The sequence below is a fragment of the Canis lupus genome, chromosome 26 (genome assembly GCF_011100685.1).
Source record: "Canis lupus familiaris isolate Mischka breed German Shepherd chromosome 26, alternate assembly UU_Cfam_GSD_1.0, whole genome shotgun sequence".
In the NCBI taxonomy this organism is placed as follows: Eukaryota; Metazoa; Chordata; class Mammalia; order Carnivora; family Canidae; genus Canis; species Canis lupus.
In genome coordinates, this window is record NC_049247.1 from 16053096 (window position 1) to 16075463 (window position 22368).

A 22368-nucleotide genomic window follows, 5' to 3' on the forward strand; every position below is an offset into this window, starting at 1 on the left:
ATCTTTAAAAAAAAATAAAAAATATATATAAAAATAAAATAGTGAATGGCATCACTCACTTCTTCGCAGAGACACCCCGCGCTGGCACGCCCCCTGCCGGCCTTCAGCAGGCTGGTCCTGGGTCTGGCCCTAGCGGCCGACTGCGCCTGCGCGCTCCGAGGCGGGCGGAGGCCTCCTCAGAGCGCGGCGACCGAGCCAAGCCGGACCGGAAGCGGAACTGAGGTCGAGTTAGCCCCGTGCGCTTCGCCGGCCGCCACCGCCCCCACTCCGGATCCCCGGTGACTCGCGGACGCGCCGGAAGCGGAAGTTGCTAAGAGGTGGGGGGAGTTGTCGGGGAAGTGCCGAGGTATTTTCGGGAGATTTGGGTTCAGCGAGGTAGGGAAGCGTCGCCGTCCTTCTCACCCGCCTCGAGCCGGCTGCCGGCCCGGAACCCTCGCCTGAGGGGTGTGGCACTTGGGGCTCCGACTCCTTCCGCGGGGGGCGGGGAGGAGTGACCTGCTTGTGACCCGCTGGTTGCCGGAGTCCCCGGCCCCTTCCCTGGAGTGAGGCCCGGTCCGGCTTCCCGGTGTCCCCGGAGACCCCGCCATGGGCAACACGAGCAGCGAGCGGGCCGCGCTGGAGCGGCAGGGCGGCCACAAGACGCCGCGAAGGGACAGCTCGGGGGGCGCCAAGGACGGGGACAGGCCCAAGATCCTGATGGACAGCCCCGAGGACGCCGACCTCTTCCACTCCGAGGAAATCAAGGTGGGGGCGGCGGGGATCCGGCCCTCGTTGACTAATACTGAGGGGGAGGAGCCCTCTGCTAGAGTCCCCGCCGCGTCCCCTCTTAATTAAAACCCATCGCAGGTGGGACGGAGGTGATGCTTCACTCCGTGCGCTTAAAAGCCAGATGGCCCTGTAAGAGCCCTCTTAGCAGTCCAGGAACCTGTGTCTAATTACCGATGAGACAGTCACCCCGAGGGAGGAGGCACTAACTTCGTTTAACATCATTAAGGAGAAAGCAGCGCTGGGACAGGCGTTTCAGATCCTTAATTAATTAAGATCGTTGAGCTAGCAGCAGGTGAGCCCCAGTCTCTGCTTTCCTCTTAGGTATAATTAGTTTCACAGCTTTGAGAAATCTTTCCTCACCTTTATTAGGAAAAAAAAAAAAAAAAGCCTGGCACTTTTTTTCTAGTAGCTGGTTTTGCAGTTTATTGTCGATTTCGGAGACAACCCAGAGCCCGTGTATAAGCTGAAAGTCGAGTTGCACAGCCCCCTGCGGGTGCCGGAGGTGTTTTGTTTTTCCCGGAACTTTTGGTTCAGGGAGCTACTTGAGAGCGGTCCCTATAAAAGGAATTCCACTTTGGGAGGTCAGTGGGTGAGGGCAGTGTAAGCCTGGAAAGGGGGCAGCCAGCTGCTGCTCACCTTCTCTCTCCTGGTGTGTAAGTAGGACTTCATATTTTAAACAGACCAAAGCAAATATTTTTGCAGGCCAGATTTGGACATCCTACCCTAATCTGCTTTAATTCATCAAAACTTTGAAGATGAGTCTTGACTCCTGCTTCAGCCACATCTCTCTTAACCACCTGATGGGGTCTTGTGTTTCCAGCTGCAGGGCCCAGGCCTGGTCACCAAAGCCAAGGACACCTAGTGGTTTTGGCAGCTGATAAGCATGTGGTATATCCTAAGAAGGGAAGAACTGATCCCGTAAGGACAATGCCACAGAGTAGTTTTAGGAAGAATCAAGGTGTCTCCCCAGCCCAGTATATTCTCTGTTAGTACATTAATCATCAATCATGCATATTAGTCATCATTGCCCATTTGGCTAATTGCCTGGCAACTCATTCCACCTTTACTCATATTTTTTTTTTCTCAGATGTTGGGCTTGGTGATCACATTACTATCTTAAATCCTCACTTGGATTTTTGGCTTTGAGTCTCACTCTAGGGAGTCTGCTTTTACTGGGCCGTCTGTCCTGTGATTTGCACCTGCTTTGTGATTTTCATTGCATTCCTGAGGAGCTCCGTACGAAGTGAACTTTGGAATCTTGTTTCTCCAGTGATTGACATCCTTTCCCCTAGAAATAATTGTGGCCTAAGGACAGCTATTGAAGACACCTTAAGAACCAAACTACTTTCTTCGAGAAGTAGCTGTTGTTGCTCTTCCAAAATTCCTACGAGAAACGTTTAGCATACAGAGGATCTCTGGATAATTTCTTGATTTTAGATAGTGTCCATTATCACTTTTTCCAAAGTTACTAAAATGATGCAGCAGACTCACTGGATTGAATGCCTGAAACTCCCCAAAAAAGTTGTGGATTATTTTAGCTACACTACTTCACCATTTTGGCTGTGGTTAGTTATCACCTTCTCAGTGGCAGGGGACTCCAGTCCTTATTCTTTAATCTGTAGATCTTGTTCAATCTTTAAAGAATGCAAGTGTCATTTAAGATAAGCTCCAGTCAGTATTTGAAGTGAAGGTCTTAAAAGCTCGCTCAGCAACACCTTTAAGTGTCTCTCCCAGCCTGGAATTCCTGCTCTTTTAATGTCTTTGGCTTCTGACTAGGAAATATGTAAAAGATCCATAAGCACATATATTTCACCCAGAGTTGGGTGTGTTTATTTCTCTCTTATTTCGCAATACCTCAGTTACATAGCACTTTCTGCTCTAGAAGTTTCTGTTTGCCATACAGAGGGTCAGAGACTATGGTCTTACCTTTTTTTCCCAGTGTCTTGGACGTCACTTTAAATATTTTTTCCCTTAGAATCTAGATTTATGAGTTTTCCAGTTGACAGCTCTGGAATTGTCCCTGATAAATTTTCATGTACTTCAAATCTTGTTAATTAAGGGAAGAAAAATGAATGACATTTACCAATCTGGTCTTGAATTCATTGCACTCTCCTCCAAGTGAGTTCTGCAATTTCTCCTAATGTTTTGGTGTAGATCTCTTTAGTAACAGTATTGACAGCTCATAATTATTAAGTACTTACTGTGTGTCAGACACTACGCAGAGCGTTTTATATGGACCCTCTCATTCAGTCTTTCCCAACTGTAAGAAACGATTGCTTTTGTTAGGTCCGTTTTGCAAGTGGGGAGAGCAAGGCACAGCTATCAAGTTAATGAGCTTAAATATGAACCTAAGTAGTAATTGCTGCCTCTTTAGAATGAATTGTCCACATTAGAGTACCTATCTATTGTAGGGAGCTCACTAGTGGCTTCCTGTCCCTCAGCAAACTGTTCTGTTTCTAGGCTCCAGAGAAGGAGGAATTCCTGGCCTGGCAGCACGATCTGGAAGTGAATGATAAAGCCCCGGCCCAGGCTCGGCCAACAGTATTTCGATGGACGGGAGGCGGAAAGGAAGTTTACTTATCTGGGTCCTTCAACAACTGGAGTAAACTTCCCCTCACAAGAAGGTAATTGCCTGGGCAGTATTCACGTATTTGTCTTAATTCAGGGATACTCTGGTTTCTAAATGGGGAATAGAAAAGGATAGTTTTATAAAATAGATGCTGAATGGAAAATAATTTTGCTTAGTAATTCACAAGGTTCACACCCCACACCCAGTTAGTCTCTAGGTTTAGAGCACGCTTAGAAGAAAACATCTCTCAGTTATGAGTATTTCACAGACGTCTTTGACTTCAGATATGCAGCTGTGTGTTTGCTTAGGCAAGACTTCTGCTGTAGAAAGAGAGAAATCTGTTCCTAGTGCAGTGGAGAGAGAGCATTGAGCTGTGAATCTTCAAGACTGGGATTTGAGTCCACTATTGGCTGAGCTAACCTCTCAGTGACACCTGAGTCCCAGGGTTCCTATCTGTAGGAAGGAAATACCGAACAGATAATCTCTGAGGTTCCTTCTAACGTTGATTCTCTGTGTATTACTTTTGTTTGGAAGGGACCTGTTATATAGGTATCATTAATAAAATAGTTGATCAGGAATCCTAGCATGGAACTTGTGTCTCAAGTTGTCACTATAAAAGGGTCTTCACTCATGAGTACTCTTGATGAAACAGAGGGAGAAATTGTGCCCTGCTAGGTCAGGCCTGATACTGTCACAGCCCACATGCTTTGCCAGAGGTGAGGTCAGTATAGGAGGGAGACACTCAGCAGTTACAAGTCATTGTAAGTCAGCAAAACAAAGCTTTCCTGGAACCTTATTCTAGTAGTGAAGCAAGTTTCTTTAGAGACCTATTTGTGGATCCTGTGAAATCGATCCAATCTCCTGCCCAAGGCAGACTGACAAAGAATAAAACTTTGCAGCATGCAGTTTATCTTGACTTGCTGTCCTCCTCTGGCATCCACGTTGCTAGGTGGTATTTTGCCTGCAAGTTGAAAAGGACACATGCCTGTTTGTTGACCTTTTGATGATAGGAATGGGGATTATTCCTGCATTTGAGCAAAGTGAATCCTCAAGGCACCCTCTTGCACTGCTGCTTCCTTACAGCTTTTCTAGAAAGAGATCATTCTACTGAATTGTCTTTAGTGGTTAAAAGTGTTTATTCTTCTGCAGCTGAACTCTTGGCTTTACATAGAAAGTTTTGGTTTTGTTCGATGGCTGATTTTGTAAGTAAGCTTAAGAGGGCAGCTCACCCAGCTAAAATCCTCTGCTTCCTTTTCCCTTGCAGCCACAATAACTTTGTAGCCATCCTGGACCTGCCTGAAGGAGAGCATCAGTACAAGTTCTTTGTGGATGGTCAGTGGACACATGACCCTTCTGAGGTACTCTACCTCCTGCCTTTGGTCCTCTGACTGCCTACACAATCCAAACAAATCATTTTCCCTTATCGAGTGTGCCAGGTCCCTTTGTCCTGCTGGTAAAAAGTCCCTGTGTGTGGCTCAGCTAGTTAGCAGTGCTGATGGTCAGACTTACGGGCAGACTTGATGGAGAGGAGCAGATTGGCTAGCCAGGAGGTGAGACCTTCCAGCCAGGAATTCAAAATCCTCAAAAGAATAACTCCAGAGACCTTCCATGTTATGATTTCTGCCTGTCTGTCTCTTCCCAGCCAATAGTAACCAGCCAGCTTGGCACAGTTAACAACATCATTCAAGTGAAGAAAACTGACTTTGAAGTATTTGATGCTTTAATGGTGGATTCCCAAAAGTGCTCCGATGTGTCTGGTATGAACAGTTATTTTATACCACGTGTGTGCAGGTGGGGGCTATGCAATCTAGAAATACTCTTATTTCTCTTGCCTCTCACTCTTGAGCTCAAGCTGCCCAGTCGGGTGGATGTTTGTAGCTCCCTGATGAGCCACAAAAGTAATTCCTAACTCTGTCAGGTCAGGTTGTTGAAATCTAGCTCCAAGGGAGCTGTAAGTCATTTTTTTTCCCCCGCGCTCATCTCCGGTATTTGGTAGGTCTGCTTAGCCACCGAGAGCAGACAGTGGAAACAGAACCAGAGCTTGATCTCGTGCCAGGGGCAGGGCCCAAGAGGCCCTGGAACATTGTACTGGGTTGGTGATGAGCCAGTTCAGGGGAAGCCTGCCAGCTCCCGGCCCACGACCCTCTGGGGGTGCCTCCCTAAAGAGTTTCAGCCTGACAGATGGTAAATGGACCCCTCAGTTTCCTCATGTGGTATGTTAGCACCTTCTTAGACTCCCTTTGGGGGAGAAGGAGGCTCACCACAGGAAATAGGCTAACTGTGCAGCCTGCTTGGTACCAGCCTGGTAAAACTTTCCCATCTTCCAGGAGTCAGCCAGTCATCAAGCTCTGAGTAAATTGCTTTCCATCCAGATCCACAGGAGGAAACAATACATACGATTCAGGGGCAATGATGTGTTGTAATCTAAAATGTCAGTGCTGACTTTACTGCCTCTTGTAGGGATTTAAATAACTTCTGGACCCCTGTGGGAGGCAGCAAAAAAGATTGCCCAGGACTGTACCTGCTAATCTAACAAGATGGGTTCAGTTGTTTACAGAATAATTCTTTGTTGTCACCTGGGTGGGCCTGGAGTTTCTGCCACCAGGATCTCTTATTCTTACCAGTTCAGGAACCACAGTGGTAAATTGACCATGGTGGATTTGCTGTGGCTGAAAAGCCAGCTTGTTGAGCAGGAATGGGAAATCCAAAAATGGTGTTCTCTCTGGATAGCTAATGTTTTAGAGAAGTCATTTGTTTCTTTCTCAGATAGGTGGGAATTGGGGTTGGAGGAAATGCCCAAATATCCCCTACTTACTGGTACATGTGATTTTAGGCCACATACCGTAGCTTTTAGTCAAGTTTCTGCAGCTTAGACCACCTGGGGAAAGAAAATTGGCCCCTCACTGCCGGTAAGCCAACATTCGGCTCTGCATAGACTTCATATTTAGGTACTCACTTTCTCAAAATATATATTTACTCCTAATGGCTCAGTTTTCTGCACTTAATGCTTTTCTCAGTTTCCTGCTGTCATATGGTTGGGTCGTGTGAAGGGAGCCTGCACCCTAGAAAATGACGTCAAGGGAATTGGCAGAACCCAAGCGTATCAGATTTATTCTGGAGAGTCCCAAGGATCAGGTGACCAGAACCCCTCCTAGGTGTCCATTGAAAAACAGCTCAGTCCCTTCCAGCTGGCCATACATCGCTAAGTGAGTTGCCTCTAGCCTTGTGGAACACTGCCTTCTAGAAGCTTCTTAATATATCTGTATAATCAAGACACTCAAGCAAGAGTTTGAAAAGAACCTAAGATGGTAGAGTCAAAGAGCCTATAGAGATCAGGTTTTCAAATTTTTTATTTTTGGTTTTAGTTTTGAAATGTCCTGTTGCCTCAAATAACCTGTTCTTTGTCACTCTGTATAAACAGTCTGCTTTATATTCTGTTTTATTCTGGCCAGTGGTGCTCAGACTTTGGACTTGGCTGCTTAAGCCTCACTTGAAGCCCTGAGCTTCTTTGTGGTATTTGCCAGCCCAGCCCAAGGCGAGGAGCATTATTCTGCAGGGGCCTGTCTGGTTAGGTTACTATGAGCAGCCTCCTTGTTAGCCTGACCCAGAATCACCAGCTTCGCCACCACTGCTGTCTGCTGCCAGGGCATCCGAGCTCACTGCTGGATTTTATGCCAGTCACCCAAATCCCAGAGGGTTTTCTCATTGCCTCTCCTCTTCACCCTTGGGGCCTGTATAGTCTCCAAGGGAGTATAACTCTACATTGAGGGGATAAGGAAAACTAGATGATGCCACAAATTCAACAAGACTGCTCCTAAAACACCTAATTTTCAAAGTAAATATCCTGTCACCATCTCCCAACAGAGCTGTCCAGCTCCCCACCAGGACCCTATCATCAGGAGCCCTATGTCTCAAAACCAGAAGAACGGTTTAAAGCACCACCCATTCTCCCTCCGCATCTGCTCCAGGTCATCCTGAACAAGGACACGGGGATTTCTGTGAGTACAGGCATCTGCCAGGACCATTCTCTGTGGCCCTGTGCTGCTGCTCCCCTTTCTGACCACACCTGAGAAAGCAGTTGGTAAAAAGGTTTCCTTGTTGCCCCTCGGTGTTAACTGCTGGGGTCCCCCTCCACTGTGGGGATGGGCACAGCCAGCAAGATGTTCCCCAAGTGTGGCTCTTGCTTTCCCATCACACAGAGCTTTTCTGAACTTGTCTTCCTTACGTTTCACTCCTGCCTCAGCACCTTCCTTGTAAATCGTAATGAAACACATAACCACCCCTTCTTGGTAAGCTACCAAATGGAACTCCTCCTCGGGCCCCCACATTTTAGCATTGAATCTTAATCACTTGCTTTCAAAAACGTCAGTGCTCCTGGTTCCAAATGTGAGGTATCTGGGTAACACACATTTTCTCAAGGAGATTGATAGTCCTCATAAAAAGAAGTGTATATCCTCCTAGATCCTGAGGAGCACCGCATTATTACCTTGTTAATTTCCCATTTCATTTAAGTAGATAAGCACAGCATGGCTCTAATTCTTGGGAATCTGGATGTTCTCGTGTTTTATCAAGCCACCTCCTAAAATTCACGTTTATGAGGTAATAAAGCACCCATGCTGCTCTGGGCTCCACATACAAGTGTGTACAGGTGTGCTAAGATAAAGAGCTGAATGCATACATGTGCAGGTGTTCCCCCCCCCCCCCCCCCCGCCCCCACGGCAGTCATGGCTTGTTCCCCGGGGATTCACTGTTCTCCACGCACCAGGTGCCATGTGCCCCTACCCCCCACCCCGATTATCCACTTCATCCCTTATGCTCCCCGAGTCTTAACAGACATGAGCTTGCAGTCCACTGCTCGGGAATGTTTAATATAGATTTATCTTGCTGCTTTCTCTAAAAGTGCATTCATTGGACAACTCTTTCTTCCTGTTTCCCTTTCGATCAGGACAGAGCCATGGTCCCCTCTATAGAGGCTAAGCCTGCCCAAGACGCATATTGGGAAATGCATCCAGCAAGCCCACAGGGAGCTCCCCTTAGTTGGAGCATGAGGCACGATCCCCCATCACCTCACCTCTCACCTTAGACGAGCCACTCACTGCCCAGCTTAAGCAGAAAGGGGCATGAGAGCCTGCCTCCTTTCTGTTGGTACCCAGTGCTCTGAGATAAAGGGAGAACCTTCTTCATTGCCAAATCCTAAATGTTCACCATCTGCTTTTGTGCTTCTCACAGTGTGATCCAGCTTTGCTCCCTGAGCCCAACCATGTCATGTTGAACCACCTCTACGCACTCTCTATCAAGGTAATGACACGTTTGTTGCTGTTAGAGCTGTGTTTCTCAAAGTGTGCTCTGAGGCCCCCCCCAGCAACAGAATTACCTGGAGTACTTCACTAAAGGGCAGCTTCGGGGACCTGATCCAGACCCACAGGTTCCGGTTCTGAAGACAGAACAGGACTCTGTTTTTATTCAGCCCCCTTGATGATTCACACACAGACTAAAGTTTGAGCCCTTGACTTAGTCCTGCCTTTGATCATTTCCACCCTCTTCCTCAGGATGGAGTGATGGTGCTCAGCGCGACCCACCGGTACAAGAAAAAGTATGTCACCACGTTGTTATACAAGCCCATATGAAGAGCTGGGAGCCAGCGGTGGGCCCCAGAGAACAGTGCCACCGGGCCCCACACGTGCATGTGCTCGACTAGAGGGAACAGACTGTATATTTCTCATTTCACACCCTTAATAAGACATTTCACCCCCGCCATAGTCCTGCTCATAGGTTTGTTCCAGGCCTGGCAGCTCCCAAAGCGCCTCCGTCTGTAACAGTCCTCTTAGCACCCAGTGACAGTGAGCCCCGGCGCTCACCAGAGCTGAGAACAGAGCGAGGGAAAGTGGAAAGTCTGCAGCCCCCACACTACAGTGCATGAGGACAGGTGCAGCTCTGAAGATACATCCTCTGAATTGGTTGTGGAGATTCTTCTTAAGCCAAAAATGAACACCAGCCACTTTGCTGGTAAAATCCAGGAAGCAGGGAGTGAGGCTACACAACTCTTAATCATACATGCATTTTTAAGGCCATCAGCTTGTCCCTCCCTGTTGAGGCCTGGCTTTGGAGCTAAGAGTAAGTGCCGGTCCTCTGAAATCAAAGCAATAGATTGTTTCCGGTACTTTGCTCCAGGGAGGTATGATTTCTATAGAAATTAGAACCTGTCTGATTTCCAGGTGAAGATTTACAGTTGTTTCTTATGCTTACGTGCACTGTGTACTTTTGTTTTCAACCAGAGGTGGCTGACTCTATGGCCTTCGGGCAATTTTAAAATCACCCCACCTAGAATATAGATCATGTGAACTGTATTCAGCAATAATCTGTTTTTAGAACAGACTTTGAAAACCGCTGCCGGATTTCTCCATTTAGCCAGATGATCCTGAGGACTGACCACTGTTCGCTGGAGGGTTGTCCAGCTTTTTATTCTAATCGAAATGAGGTGGCAGTGTTACCATGAAAACTTTGGAGAAGCACCCTATGCTAGCCTGTGCTGCCTTGCTCAGGACCTCTGTCTCTACCTAGCAGTGAAGGCTGTCGCAGTTGCTGTTGCTTACTCTGGAAGGAACTTAGAACTTAACAGCAGCCTTCTAAATTTGTGTTGGGAAGACATCCTTTGGACCAAAGCAAACCTCTTTATGCTGGGCATGGTTTCTGGGAAGATGCTGCAGATGTGCCCATTAGCACAGGTTCCTGTCCCCAGGTCAGCAGAAGCTATTGTCAGGCCCTGTGTTCCTGCCCAGAGATGGAGGAACACGCTCCCTGGTTTCCAGTATTTATTTGGTAAACCTGAGTCTGGGATACCCTTTTTTTGTTACTGTTTTCCAAACACTGAATTATTGTCACCTTGATGTACAGGTTTCAATAAAGCTTTGTAAAGATAACAGAACATGTGCTTGGAGGAAGTTTTGATTTTACTCCGTCATTTGGAGAAGAGACTGGAACTCTTCCAAGGTTTACTCAGTTTGGTGCTTTTCAGTCTTTATCACATATTGGCACTCGCTGAAATGGTACCATCCTTGTAGTACTCTAGGGTGAGTGACAGGGCAGCTCCAGCTGCCCCCATGGCTGAGGAACATCCCCTTGACCTACCCATTCTGCGCACAGAATTTGGAAGGCTGTTAAGGAGCCTGTAAAACTGAGCTTTGAACCACTGAGTCATGAGGGAAGCCGAGGAGAGGCTCCCAGTTTGGGCAGGTTGGTGGCATCCCCAGGTCAGAGGTTCTGCTGCCTCTTGCTCATCTGGGAGCACCATGGGATCCTGAGATCTTGATACCTGCTTGGAAGACACCAGAGTTGTTCCCATCAGCTGAAAGGAGCTCTGTTTTACCAAAAAGATGAAAGATTACATATGTTCTTTTAATTAAAGCCTTTCCTTCCCGGGCATCAGGAAACATACATTTATGAGAGAAAGGGAACCTCTGGGTCATTTGGTCCACTTGAGGTAGCAAGTAGCCTAGAAAGCTTTCCTACCTCAGTAATTAGCTGTCTCACTCTGGGAACCCTAGATTTTAAGGACTTTAGAGATTCTTTGGTAGATGGAAATAGGCAAGAATCCTCTTTCCAAAACTGGGGAAAGTATTTTTTAAATGCAATTAAAAACACCTACCTAAGCTCGAAAGTATAAAAGGGGTCTCTTCAAGCACCAGAAATGTAGAGACCATGGCCATGTTAGTCATCTGTGAGCACAGCCCCTAGATCTGCAGTGGGGACTGAGGGTGCCTGGTGTGGGACCCCTGCAGGAGTTGGACCAGAACAGCTCTGCCCTGGATGTGAGGGGGATTAGAAAATATGGCTGCTAGCCTGCGTCAGCTCAGAGGAAGCGAGAGGCTCCAGGTTGTGGGGGAAACAGCATGAACTTGGAAATCAATGTAAAAACTAATTGGAAGCCAGTAAACCCTGTAAGAGCCCTCTGTAGCCCGGTAGCCGGAGGACTCTTGAGGGAGACAGCCACCACCTGGGATCATGGTATCTGCATTCTCTTCAGCTGTTTGTGCGTCTAGAAGACTTTCCTTTAAAAGGCAACACAAAGCAACTCTCCTATGGTTCAGAAGATTGCTCACAAACCCAAATGAAAAAAGCCTCAATACCCAAGAAGCTAAAGGTAATGGAAATGATTTCACGGATGTGGAAAAGGAGACCCAAATCACAGGGGCAAAGCCAAATGTAGAACTGAAGTGTCCTATGACCCAGGCAATGCTTTCTCTATTAGCATTCCCATTATGGGTAAGGACTGGTCACATGGTTAAAGCTTAACCCAAATTGCTTTTGAATAAAGATGTATTTTTCCCTCTGGAAATGTACACACAAATAAATTTATAGAACCAAAGGAAAGGCCTTCCTTTACATTACTAACATGTAAAATAGTATTGGGTCAATAGAACCATATGTCAAAATACTGAAACCAGAGATCAAAGGACCCAGGCAAAGCTCTTTCCTACCTCAGGCTTCACTTAACGGTATAAATGTGAGAGAAGTCAATGGTGCTCTGAAGTCAGGTCAAAGCCTAACTTCATGTTGGAGTCGGCTGTTCCCCCCACCATTCCCTCCCAGAGTGTGGATGCTGGAATGAGATTAGGGATATTGATCCAGTTCAGGTGATGATTAGCTGTGTGACCTTGGGCAGGTCTACATGGCCTCTCTTAATTTGACTTCCTCCCCTGAAAAATGAGAGGGGTTAGACTAGGACTGGATGATCTTCAGACTCTTTTCATGTTGGGAGCCACAAAGCCTTTCCAACATGGATGGGATACGGCCACAAACAGGAAGTCAAGAGGCCAGAAAAGAAAGACATGGCCCTTCACTCAAGTAGGAAACTTCCAAACTCCAGAAACCAAGATTGAAAACCCAGAACATTACAGTGATCTCATCTATGGCTGAGGTCAGAGACAACCACTTCAGGGAAGAGTAAAATGTCATTTGGTTCTCAACTCCCATTATTTCTAGATGAGCACAATTTTATTGCTGAACATTCGTTTGGTTCTCTGAATACCTGATTCTTCACCAGTGTTTACAGTTTGAATGAATGAACAAGGATTAGTTGTGAGCCACTCACCTCGCCACCCAGCTTCCGAAGAATCCCTCCTTAGCACCTCTCTCAATCAGCATATTAGTGGAGGAACAAGCCAGAGCCTTCTGACCCAAACACCAATGATAATTGTCTTGAGAAAATAAGTTATGAGCGTGCACACACATTTCTTCTAAAGCCCAGGTCATCCCTACTGTTGTAATGACATCTGCAGGGCCTTCCTGAGAGCCGTCCCTGCTGTGAGCGAGACCCTTGGAGAAGATGCTGAAAGCTGCAGGAGCCAGAGCCCCCGTGTGTGGGGCCCACCCTGTCTCTGGGTCAGCTCCACTCCTAGGCTTTTTTGTCCTCGGTACAGTGAAAGGCTTTTGCCTGGGTGAAGATGTCAGCCCTCACTGCTACCTTCTCTGCCAGCCCTGGAGTGAATTCACTCATCTCCTCTGGAAAATTGTGTGGACCCTGGGTCAACTTTCATTTTCCTTTGTGGAGTGCCCTGAAAGACAGCCTGAGTTGCATGTAGTAGTAAAGTGTTTTCGAAGTTCTTTCCTTTACCTTCAGTAAGACCTTCGGGGCAAACAATTCCATTAATCATTGACAGACTCAACGGAAAGCCAAGTGAACGACACTGTACTAGATTTCCACTAGCCTCACCCTCCGCAGCTTTGGAAAATAAAGCAATATTTGGTTAGGCAAGTGATAAAACATTTGTTTCATATAAACATTGTGTGCCTAGAACCAGTCTCCATGCTGTAGACATCATAAGCAATATTTAAACCGCCCAGAGAGAAATCTGACTAGAACAGGCCAAGGTTGGCACTACTGACTCTTGGACCTGATAGAAGTTCTGTGGGGGCATGGGGGCTGCCCTGTACATTGTAGGACCTACTAGATGCCAGTTGTGACAGTCAAAAATGTCTGCAGACGTCAGACGTCCTTGGGAGGGGCGCAAAGTCCCATGATATAGAACCACTGGAACAGGCCTATCCAACTGCTGTATTATGAGTGGAAGCTTAGCTGCTCCCACTCTTGCAGGCCTAGTCTTAAAGCTTTAGACTTAAATCTGCATGGATGTTTTCTAAAGCAGATCAGATTCAAGAGGCCCAGTTCTGAAGAAAAACTTGAGCTCCATTAAGCAGGTTATCTCTTTTTGGCCTAGGTCTCCAAATCCTAGTTTCATGATTATGGACTTTGCTGTGCAATCAGCATCTTTAGTCTCATGAAAATTAAGTTGAAAGCACAGAAAATGTGATGTCTGATTCTGTTTAAGAAAAAGGAAGGGTGGGGCTCCTGGCTGGCTTAGTTGGTTGTGTCTGCCTTTAGCTCAAGTCATTCTGGGGTCCTGGGTTCAGGGCCCCACATGGGGCTCCCTGCTCAGGGGGGAGTCTGCTGCTCCTACTCCGTCTGCCCCTCCCCCTCACTTGTGCTTTCTCTTTCCAAACAAAATCTTAAAAAAAAAAAAAAAAAAGTGGTGGCACCATGGAAGGTTGGGCCTCATTTTATGGTGTGGCTAAGTAATCTGTCGGTTGTTTCTTTGAGGTCATTCCTTAGGGTCCAGAGAAGCTTTCTGGCACATTCCTTTTGGAACAGTTTACTTACGCTTTTTGAAGTATTCCTTGGCTGCCAAGAATTCTCATTAACTGAGATGGTTGTTGGTATTTAATGGACTTTTCCAGTATTATAAGGAAAGAAAGGTTCCAATGTTTTACTTGTTCATCTTCTGGATTATTCCCCTTCTTATAATTATGACCTTTGGCAGATTTTTCTCTCCAATAGTAAAGTAGAACAGAATTGCAACTATGGTTCCTATAACAAGCCATGTCAGCTACAACTCTGAAAATAAGATTGTGACTGTGGTCAGATTACTTCATTGGAAATGAAGCATGAAAGAAACTGGAACTATGAAAGAAACCACCATTTGCCAAAACTGATACTTGTCTGGATCAAGCAGAGTTTATACTAAAAAAAAAATCACAAAAAAAATTTACCTCGCAGACTCTAAAAATCCATCTAGTTAAAAATAGAAGTATTTACATTTTAAATTACCTTGATCTGAACTCTTCCAAGGAAATCTACGTCATTAAATCCCCATGGCCTTCTAGTGGATGAGAGAAATTTTAAGGTGACTGGTTTTCCTGGTTAGCTGCATTATAAGAGGACAAGGTAATCCATTCTCAAGTAAGTCTTTCAAAATGGCCTGTTTGCCTTAGGAGTCCCCCCAGTTCCGCAGTCCTATACAGCGACGTAACAGCCAGCTCACGGTTCACTGGAAATAACGACCAAACTTCAACAGTGTCTCCACTCTTGGAGAGAATGCTGCCAAACTTCTTGATGCCAGGAGAGCAGCATGCTCTGAGCCGTGTCATTCCCCGACCCCAGAGAAAAAGCCCTCCCTTGACCCCCCACAAAAAAGGAAGCAAGGTCCCGTGTCATGATAACAAACCTTGCTGACACTGGCGCAACACTTAGGATTTTTTATGGTCTCTCAAGAAAAGAGGAGGTCGTTGCACGAAAGCAAACATTTTAGATCATTGCTTTATTTCACTATTGTTTAACAACAAAGTTCATTCCTCTCCAGGTGGATCTTGAATTGTTCCTTGTGTTCTTTTCCTCATCCTGAATAAAAAAGGTAATGAAGAAAAAGCCTGTACTTTTGGAGACCTAGAATCTTAACTTATGCTAATAAGCTTTTGACTGCAATTTCGTGGTCCGATATTTCCTGCTGGCGTCTTGGTGGTCCTACGGAGCTCCCCACCCTCAATGAAGATGGCTGTCCACAACTACCACCATTGAAACCAAAAGTAAGTGTTGAAAAATGCACCTTTTACAATAAAAAAGTAGAAACCAATTCAATTTCCTTTTTTTTTTTTTTTACGAATATAAAGTTTCTTGTAAATATGTACAGTCTTTTGAGCTAGTTCTATAGCAGGAAGCATTTCACAAATGAGACACACAATATACACTTTCAGGGCTCAAGAAGCCCATTTCTCATGGAGATCCTAAATGAAATGCCAAGACTGAAAGACCAATTTTCAGTGACCTTTCCAAATACTTGTGGACCAAGAGACAAAAACTTCAGCAAACATTCAGTCTGATCTGCCCTGGGGGAGGGAGGGGATGCAGTATGACCCCAAAGACTCCAAGCAACACATAAAACACAACAGCATGACACCTGCCAAGGGTGCAACAACATGGAGGGAGGGACGTAGGCGTTTCAAACAAGAAAGCACTTAGGTTAAGAGACGAGCAGGAAGGAGCTGGGATTTGGGCCAGGTTGCAATCTGGAAAGTGATCTGAACCGGGGACGATGCGGGCTGAAATGTGGTCATGTTCACCTGCAGTGGTGGAAACAGGTCTACCTTCCAGCCTACCTAGGATGTGACTTGGTTGTTCGAGGCGTGCCTAAGAGTCATGGAGAATCTGAAGCAAGAGATGCCTTGTGGGAGATTAAAGGCAGAAATAAGGCCGCTAGTTAGCTTGCCAACTGCAAAGCCTCTAGGTTGGTTCTTTACCGGTTGCCAGGAATTTCGCATTCTGGTAGCGGGTAGAGAGAAACCGTGTGAGCCGCGCTGCACCTAAGGAGGACCTCCCGACCCCAGCAGAGGTGGAGGAGGGGCTGCGGCTCTCTCAAACTTCCTGGTCTTAGTCTAGCCCTAGGGAAAGGCTCACTTGGGAAGTCACAGTTTCATGGGGTAGAACCGTGCTGGATTTTGTGTGAACACAGAGTCATCCACAAGGGAGTTGGCAGGGAAGCGTGAAAGGGTGAGGTGGTGGTTTGCTGAAATCCTTCTCTGGTCGTAAGGCTTGAGCGTTTGGTTTGTTTGTTCAGTGCTACAGACTGCAGCTTGTTGTGGCCAGTGAGTTGGCAAGTGGTCAGAGGGTCTCAATTCAGCGGGAGCTATGGTATGGTACTAGTACATTGGCAGAGCAACCCAAGGGGGGCAGCCAGGTCGGGGGGCAGCACATGCAGTGAACCGCCATGCAGAACTCCCGGACGGGTCTCTACCCATCCCAGGGTGGAGAACAACGCACTGTCGTGAACAGGGGGTGGGTGCCCCCGGTCCCCTCCCGGACCCAGAGACTCATTAATGCTGGGCTCCGAGCAAGTCTATTGCATGCTTTCCTGGCCAAAGCTACATGGAAAGCAGGGACAGCAGGCTGGGGAGATGATGCTGAGGGGCAGGGAGGGAGAGGTCCTCGAGGTCCCTTGGCCCCAAGTCACTGCCTCCGAGCTGAGGCCCGATGACCTCCGTACATTCTCAGCTGGTGGGAGGGGAAGTCGTCAAGGCCATAAAAGGCAATGAGAACAGTAAACATTTGGCTAAGATGTCACCCTGGGTAAAACAGGGCCATCTGTGAGGATGGACTGGAACAAGAATGAACCTACATGAGTGCAGGAGGTTAGCCAACTGGTGGGGACTCTTCTACAATACGTTTCCGTAGCAAAGACCTGATGGTGTGTTCTAGCTAAAAATGACTACAACAGGAAATACATTGCTATTCAAATCTATTAAGAATTCTGTTGTCTTAAAAAAAAAAAAAAAAAAAAAAAAGGAAAACCAACCAATCCTAGGATCTTAAAGTAGCTATTAAATAGGATTCTAACCACGCTGTAGTTAGTGCAGGTTGGTTTTCTTTGATGAACTGGTACAGGCTCGAGCTAGGTATAAAAGTTTATGAATGCTCTGAAAGAGTAACAAAGTGCACAGAGAATGACCGCAGGAAGGCGCCGGCGGCCCCTAAGAGCCTTGGCCCCTGCACCACCTGGATGCAGGGTGTCCACACTGAGGCGGGTCTGGGCCCAGCTGTGCCTTGGGGTGGCTGAGCAGATGGGTGCCGGGGGCCCCTTCAGCAGAGTTCCTTAGAGTGTTTGGTGTTTTCCTGCAGATTAAGATGAGGAGTTGGTTTTCCTGGCTGAGATTTACACTGAAGACTGGTCCCAGACCTAGGAACAAAACAAGGAAGGGTTTCAACTGAGGCGGCCAGGAGTCCCTGGGCTCACCCTGTACCAGCCCGGAAGGAAGCGTACCACACCTGGTCTCCGTGCAGCCAGGTGTGACACCAGAGAGCAGAGCCAAGCTGCTGAGCTTGGAGTTTATCAGGGAATGAAATTCACGGAAAATTCTCCAAAGCTATAGATATATCTCTGTTACACACACACTGGCCCCCATTTTATCAGTGAATCAGAGGCGATAAGAAGAAACATTGGCTATTCCTCTCTCTATTGGCAGGAATCCCCACAGTGACCTGCAGGTGATATTAGGAGAATGTGACCTAGGAAACCAGCCCTACTCTCCATCCCTGGGACAGCACGGTGGCTGTGCTGCCCAGAGGGGGCCCCTGGAACTGGCTAGCCTGCCTGAGGAGGCACCAAGCACTCAGACCTTCCCCCATGTGGGGGCCCCCTTATCTTCAACACCTCCCTCCATCTCTTCATTCACTAACTTAAAAACTACATAGATAATACATGCATACGATTTAAACATTTCAAAGGGCTCAAAGTTCTAGAAAGCAACCACTGTTAACAGTTCCTATGTAGCCTTTTGAAAAAATTCTTGATGTATGTATTTGTATATGTGTATCAATAAGGCCTAAATATTCTGGGTAGTATCCTATCATTCGTGTTTAAGAGGGGAAAATATACATACATATTTGCTTCTATGTATAGAATATCTCTAGAAACTGCTAATGCTGGTTGTCTCTGGGGAACGATATACTCCTTGGGTAGCTATTACATTTTAAGGTACACATGTACTCATGATCCATTTGCCTAGAAAGGCCTCTTCTTTTTTTGAAAGGCCTCTTCTTAAATACGTTTTCTTCCTAAACTGGCTATATGTCCTGAAAAATCTGAATTATAATAAATCCCCCCACCCTTTTTTAACCACAGTGGCCCTGAAGGGCCCTCAGCAACCCTGGTCACTCCTTGGGCCTCAAGATGGTGCCTCACCTTGTTGACCTGGGACAGTGGGGTCCTGACGGCTCCCACAGGCAGGCGGCCCCGGCTGCTGTCTTCAAACAGCCTCCCAGGGGAGCGCTCCCTCCGCGTGCTGAGCATCCGCCCTGGGGACTTCTCCCGCTCCAGGGGGCGGCCCGGAGACTTGTCCCTGCGCAGCTCTGTCCGCCCCTCTCGGTAGCGGTGGGGTGTGCTTGGCTCTCGAGGGTGGCCAGGGCCTTCGGGTGGCGCTGGGCTGGAGGCCACACGCTTGGTGATGTGCTCGTTGTACGTTGGCGGGCCTCGCTTGTTGGGGCTGTGGGGCAACAGGAAAGGGAGGTGTGGAGCTGAGAAGTCACAACCCCACAAGGTCCCTTTCCTCCTGAGCCACGCCCACACCCCAATCTTTAGTAGAAAAGATCCCACCTGAAGCTCTTCAGGCTTTTTGTTTTCTTTTGGTAGTGAGGACAGAGAAAGAGGACAAAAGAAAATCAAGCTTCCTGGTTTTGGTGTAGGCTTTTCCTGAGCACCTACTGTGTGCCAGACCCTGTGCTAAGCAATTCATGTGCTCTGACTCATTAAATCATCATAACAGCTCCACAAGCTGGGAACCAGAATGACCCTCATTGTTCAGACAAGAACATGGAAACAGGCTGGGGGCCTGGCCTGGGCTAGGGGGCCACAAAGCCGGGACTCTGAGCCGCGTCAGTCTGATGTCTTAAGGCCCACCCTGTATCCTACTGACCTAGTATTCTGCAGAGCCTAGAAAGCACAGAAGGAAGTCTTCATTTAGGGGTTGAGGCTGCCATAAGGCCTTTGATGCAAAGGGAGCAATTTTGAGAAAGCCTGTAGTTGGCACTGTCAGCTGCTGTATCTGTCCCACTCTTCGACCTGGTGTTCAGTCACCCCTCCTTCCAGGTGGCTTTCTAAGCCTCTTTGGCACCCAATACTGATATGAGAGGTGTAGAGATCAGGCCTGAGTTAGAAAACCGAGCAGGACAGATAAAAAACGGTACAGTTGGCTCAAAACATGTCCCTGGCCCCAAAGGTTGACGGTGACTGACCAAACAATTAAAAACATCAGGGCTTTTTTGTACAGCCAATCCAACTCTCCACTCAGCCTCTGTCTAGATATTTCAAATGAAGATTTCAGCAGATACAGCCCTAGCCACCTCTCTGAAGAAGTGAGATCCAGAAACAGAATGGAGAGTCAATTCCTTCCCACTCCGATGAGCAGAAAAAGTACTCAGTCTTCATCATCTCAGCATAATTAGAGCTAGGAAAAGGGAACCTACTTAAAATGGGCACATTTGATAGAGAATATTACTTGGAGAACATATTTTGATTGATTGGGGCTTTATCTCAGAAAATAAAAGTAGAAATCAGGAAAGTAAATTTATCCTCGTTATTTTTAAAACCTAAATTACAATTGGAATTACATGCTGATTCTAAGAATGAGCCAAGGATGAATCACATACTGATTTATCTTGCTCTAATTTTTGCAACAAAATTGTATGCTAATATGCTCGATGACATATTTTTCGTCCATGTCGGACTTCTGCATTAAAGTCAAAGTCATTTCTTCAAAAATGTTTGAGAGTGTTGCTGATTTTCCCAGAGGCCTATCTTAACCCTTGATGTTTAAATCCTTCTCTTTGAAAAGGGCCAAATTTGTTGATTTTTTTCCCCTTTGGTTATTGGTTTAATTGCCAGAATCACTTTTGTCAATGCCCATAATTAAAAGCAAATGAAAAGCAAAGATATCTACTGGGGAGGAGTGACTCTAGAGCAAGCTTGAAGGCCAAATCTGGACAGATAACCTATTTTTATAAATAAAGTTTTATTGGAAGATAGCCATGCCCATCTATATGCACTATCAATAGCTGCTCTCACACAATAATAGTTGAATAATTGAGACAGGCCATATGGCCCACAAGGCCAAAAATATTTACTATCTGGGCCTTTACAGAAAACGTTTGCCAATTCCTACACTATCATGAAGCAGAAAAGTAGAGATAATTTGATAAGTGATCAGTTCATTGTGAAGATTTTCATGTGATTCTCTAGTTTCCCTGTGCAACTCAAACTGTAAAGATTCCAGATAACATGCCCAGAAAGCCAGAACCCCCTGGTGTTCCATGTACAGTGGAAAAGTTGGAGATAACTCAGATTTCAACATCTTGAAATAAAGGTTTATATTCCTCTCTAGTCATGTGGCTTTAAGATATGGAAGACAACAAATAAATAAATTCTAAGTAGGAGAATTACATTAAACCTATTTTTAATGGAAGAGAAATTATAAAATATGTCCACAGGGGCCCATCATAAAGCAAGTAAGAAGGTACTCAATGCCCAGGGGAAGAAGGATGGCTCCAGGAAGACCATTTGGAATGTCAGCTTAGATTAATGCAATGAAAGAAAATACCTATCATTCTAGGCCAAATGGGCAATCTCTCATCTCTGTATCCATTAATGACCAATAATCTACCATGCCAATTTTATGGGATTTTTTTTTTTTTTTTTTTTTTTTTTTTGCATAGAGTTATAATTCCTGCTCTGCTAAACAGACCAGGGCAGTAAGGCCTGAGGTGAATCACACTCAGCCAAGCTGGCCTTCTACATTCTGACCTGCCAAAGCAGTCTGCATAACAAGACCATTTTAAAGCCAAGAGACAGGCAAAGACTGCTGATATTCCGACATGCCTGGCAACAGCATGAAAGCAACAGCATTGTTTCTGCCGCTCATTCACAGGAACCAGCCACTTTCAACCACAGCATAAGTAACTTCTTACAGAGACACTATATAGTCTCAAAAGGAAGTTGCCTGCCATCTAATTAGTAAGGCAGTCGAGGGAAAAAAAAAAAAATCTAATGACAGTACTTTGATTTGTTCTTGGCATGACTTGGAAACTACTTCAGAAAATCTGGACATTTTCAGGAGAGAACTATAGCCCTTTGAGCATTTACTCTTGAGGCAAGGTCAAGCCAAAAGTGTTTCTCAAACCTACACATCAACCTGGATCTGGCTCATAGACCTCTGTGTCAAGACCAGGTCCATCCCACTTCCATGTACTGCTGGTAGGATTACAAATGGATATAGCCTTTAGGGAGGAATACTCAGCAACATCTATCAAAATTAGAAATGGACATCTGATGTCACTCATCAATTTTTCTTCTAGGAATTTATCCTACAGATAGGTTCCTAATCCTGCAAAATGCCATAAGCACAGTCATTTAATTTCCTATAGCAACAGTCTGTGAACAACCCAAACATCCACTGATAAAGGAGCAGTGGATTTAAAGGACCTTTAAATAGATTAAGGTCACATGAAGGAATGCTATGTAGGCATAAAAAATAAAAATGAAGAAATACTTCTGAAACTGACATGAAGCAAGCTCCAAGATACATTAAGGTACAGAAGAATGTGCAGTGTGCTATCACTGGTCTTAAAAAGGGGGAAAGCACTTCCAGAATGGCACAGTAGGGACCACCAAAAACTTGTTCCTCCATAAAAGTAGCAAGTACACTGGCAACAACTGTCAAAATCAACTTTTCAGAGCTCTGGATATTAACCAAAGACTCGCAACAACTCAAAAAGCAAGAGCATTCATGTAAGAAAAATAGCTGAATCTCAGTAAGAACAATAAGCTTTGTGACACATTAATATGACCTATTACCAACCCTTTTCTCCCAAGATCTGCAGGGGTTTTGAAACCAACAGCCCTGTAACCACAGTAGCCACTGGAGGGAGATCAGGATTGAAGCTCCCCAAAAAGCCCCAGCCCAGTCCCAAAAAATAGTCCTTCTCTCCCCTGGCCCCTGGGTATCATTCTCAGGACTTTTTATCTGACCTGGCTCAGGGTTTGCTCATGAGAAAGCCCTATTCCCAGATGTTTATCAAAAATAATCAGCGGCAAGTGTTTAACCTGGCAAATACCTGAGGCAGTGATACCAGCTGGGGAAGAGGCTAGCTAAAACACTCAAAAGGAAATCTGGGAATAAGAGGTCTATGAGGCATTCTGAAATAGTTCCATATA

At 46.1% G+C, this 22368-nt stretch overlaps 2 protein-coding genes across 13 annotated transcripts in view; one reads left to right on the top strand and one right to left on the bottom strand.

Moving 5' to 3' along the window:
- Nucleotides 1–220: 220 nt before the first annotated feature.
- Nucleotides 221–10262, top strand: PRKAB1 (protein kinase AMP-activated non-catalytic subunit beta 1). The gene is made up of 7 exons (XM_038575277.1): nucleotides 221–744; nucleotides 3229–3392; nucleotides 4602–4695; nucleotides 4980–5094; nucleotides 7202–7335; nucleotides 8567–8635; nucleotides 8887–10262. The coding sequence occupies exons 1-7, from the start codon at nucleotides 586–588 to the stop codon at nucleotides 8962–8964; spliced, it is 813 nt and encodes a 270-aa protein (XP_038431205.1). The 5' UTR covers nucleotides 221–585; the 3' UTR covers nucleotides 8965–10262.
- A 4650-nt stretch (nucleotides 10263–14912) lies between these two features.
- Nucleotides 14913–22368, bottom strand: part of CIT (citron rho-interacting serine/threonine kinase) — a 165206-nt gene continuing 157750 nt past the window's right edge. For all 12 annotated transcript variants that reach the window (XM_038575284.1, XM_038575288.1, XM_038575286.1 and 9 more), the window contains 2 exons: nucleotides 18346–18646; nucleotides 14913–17340 (listed from right to left, as the gene is read on the bottom strand). In XM_038575284.1, the coding sequence (XP_038431212.1) occupies nucleotides 17317–17340; nucleotides 18346–18646 (325 nt within the window). In that variant the 3' untranslated portion in view covers nucleotides 14913–17316. The remainder of the gene's footprint in view (nucleotides 17341–18345; nucleotides 18647–22368) is intronic.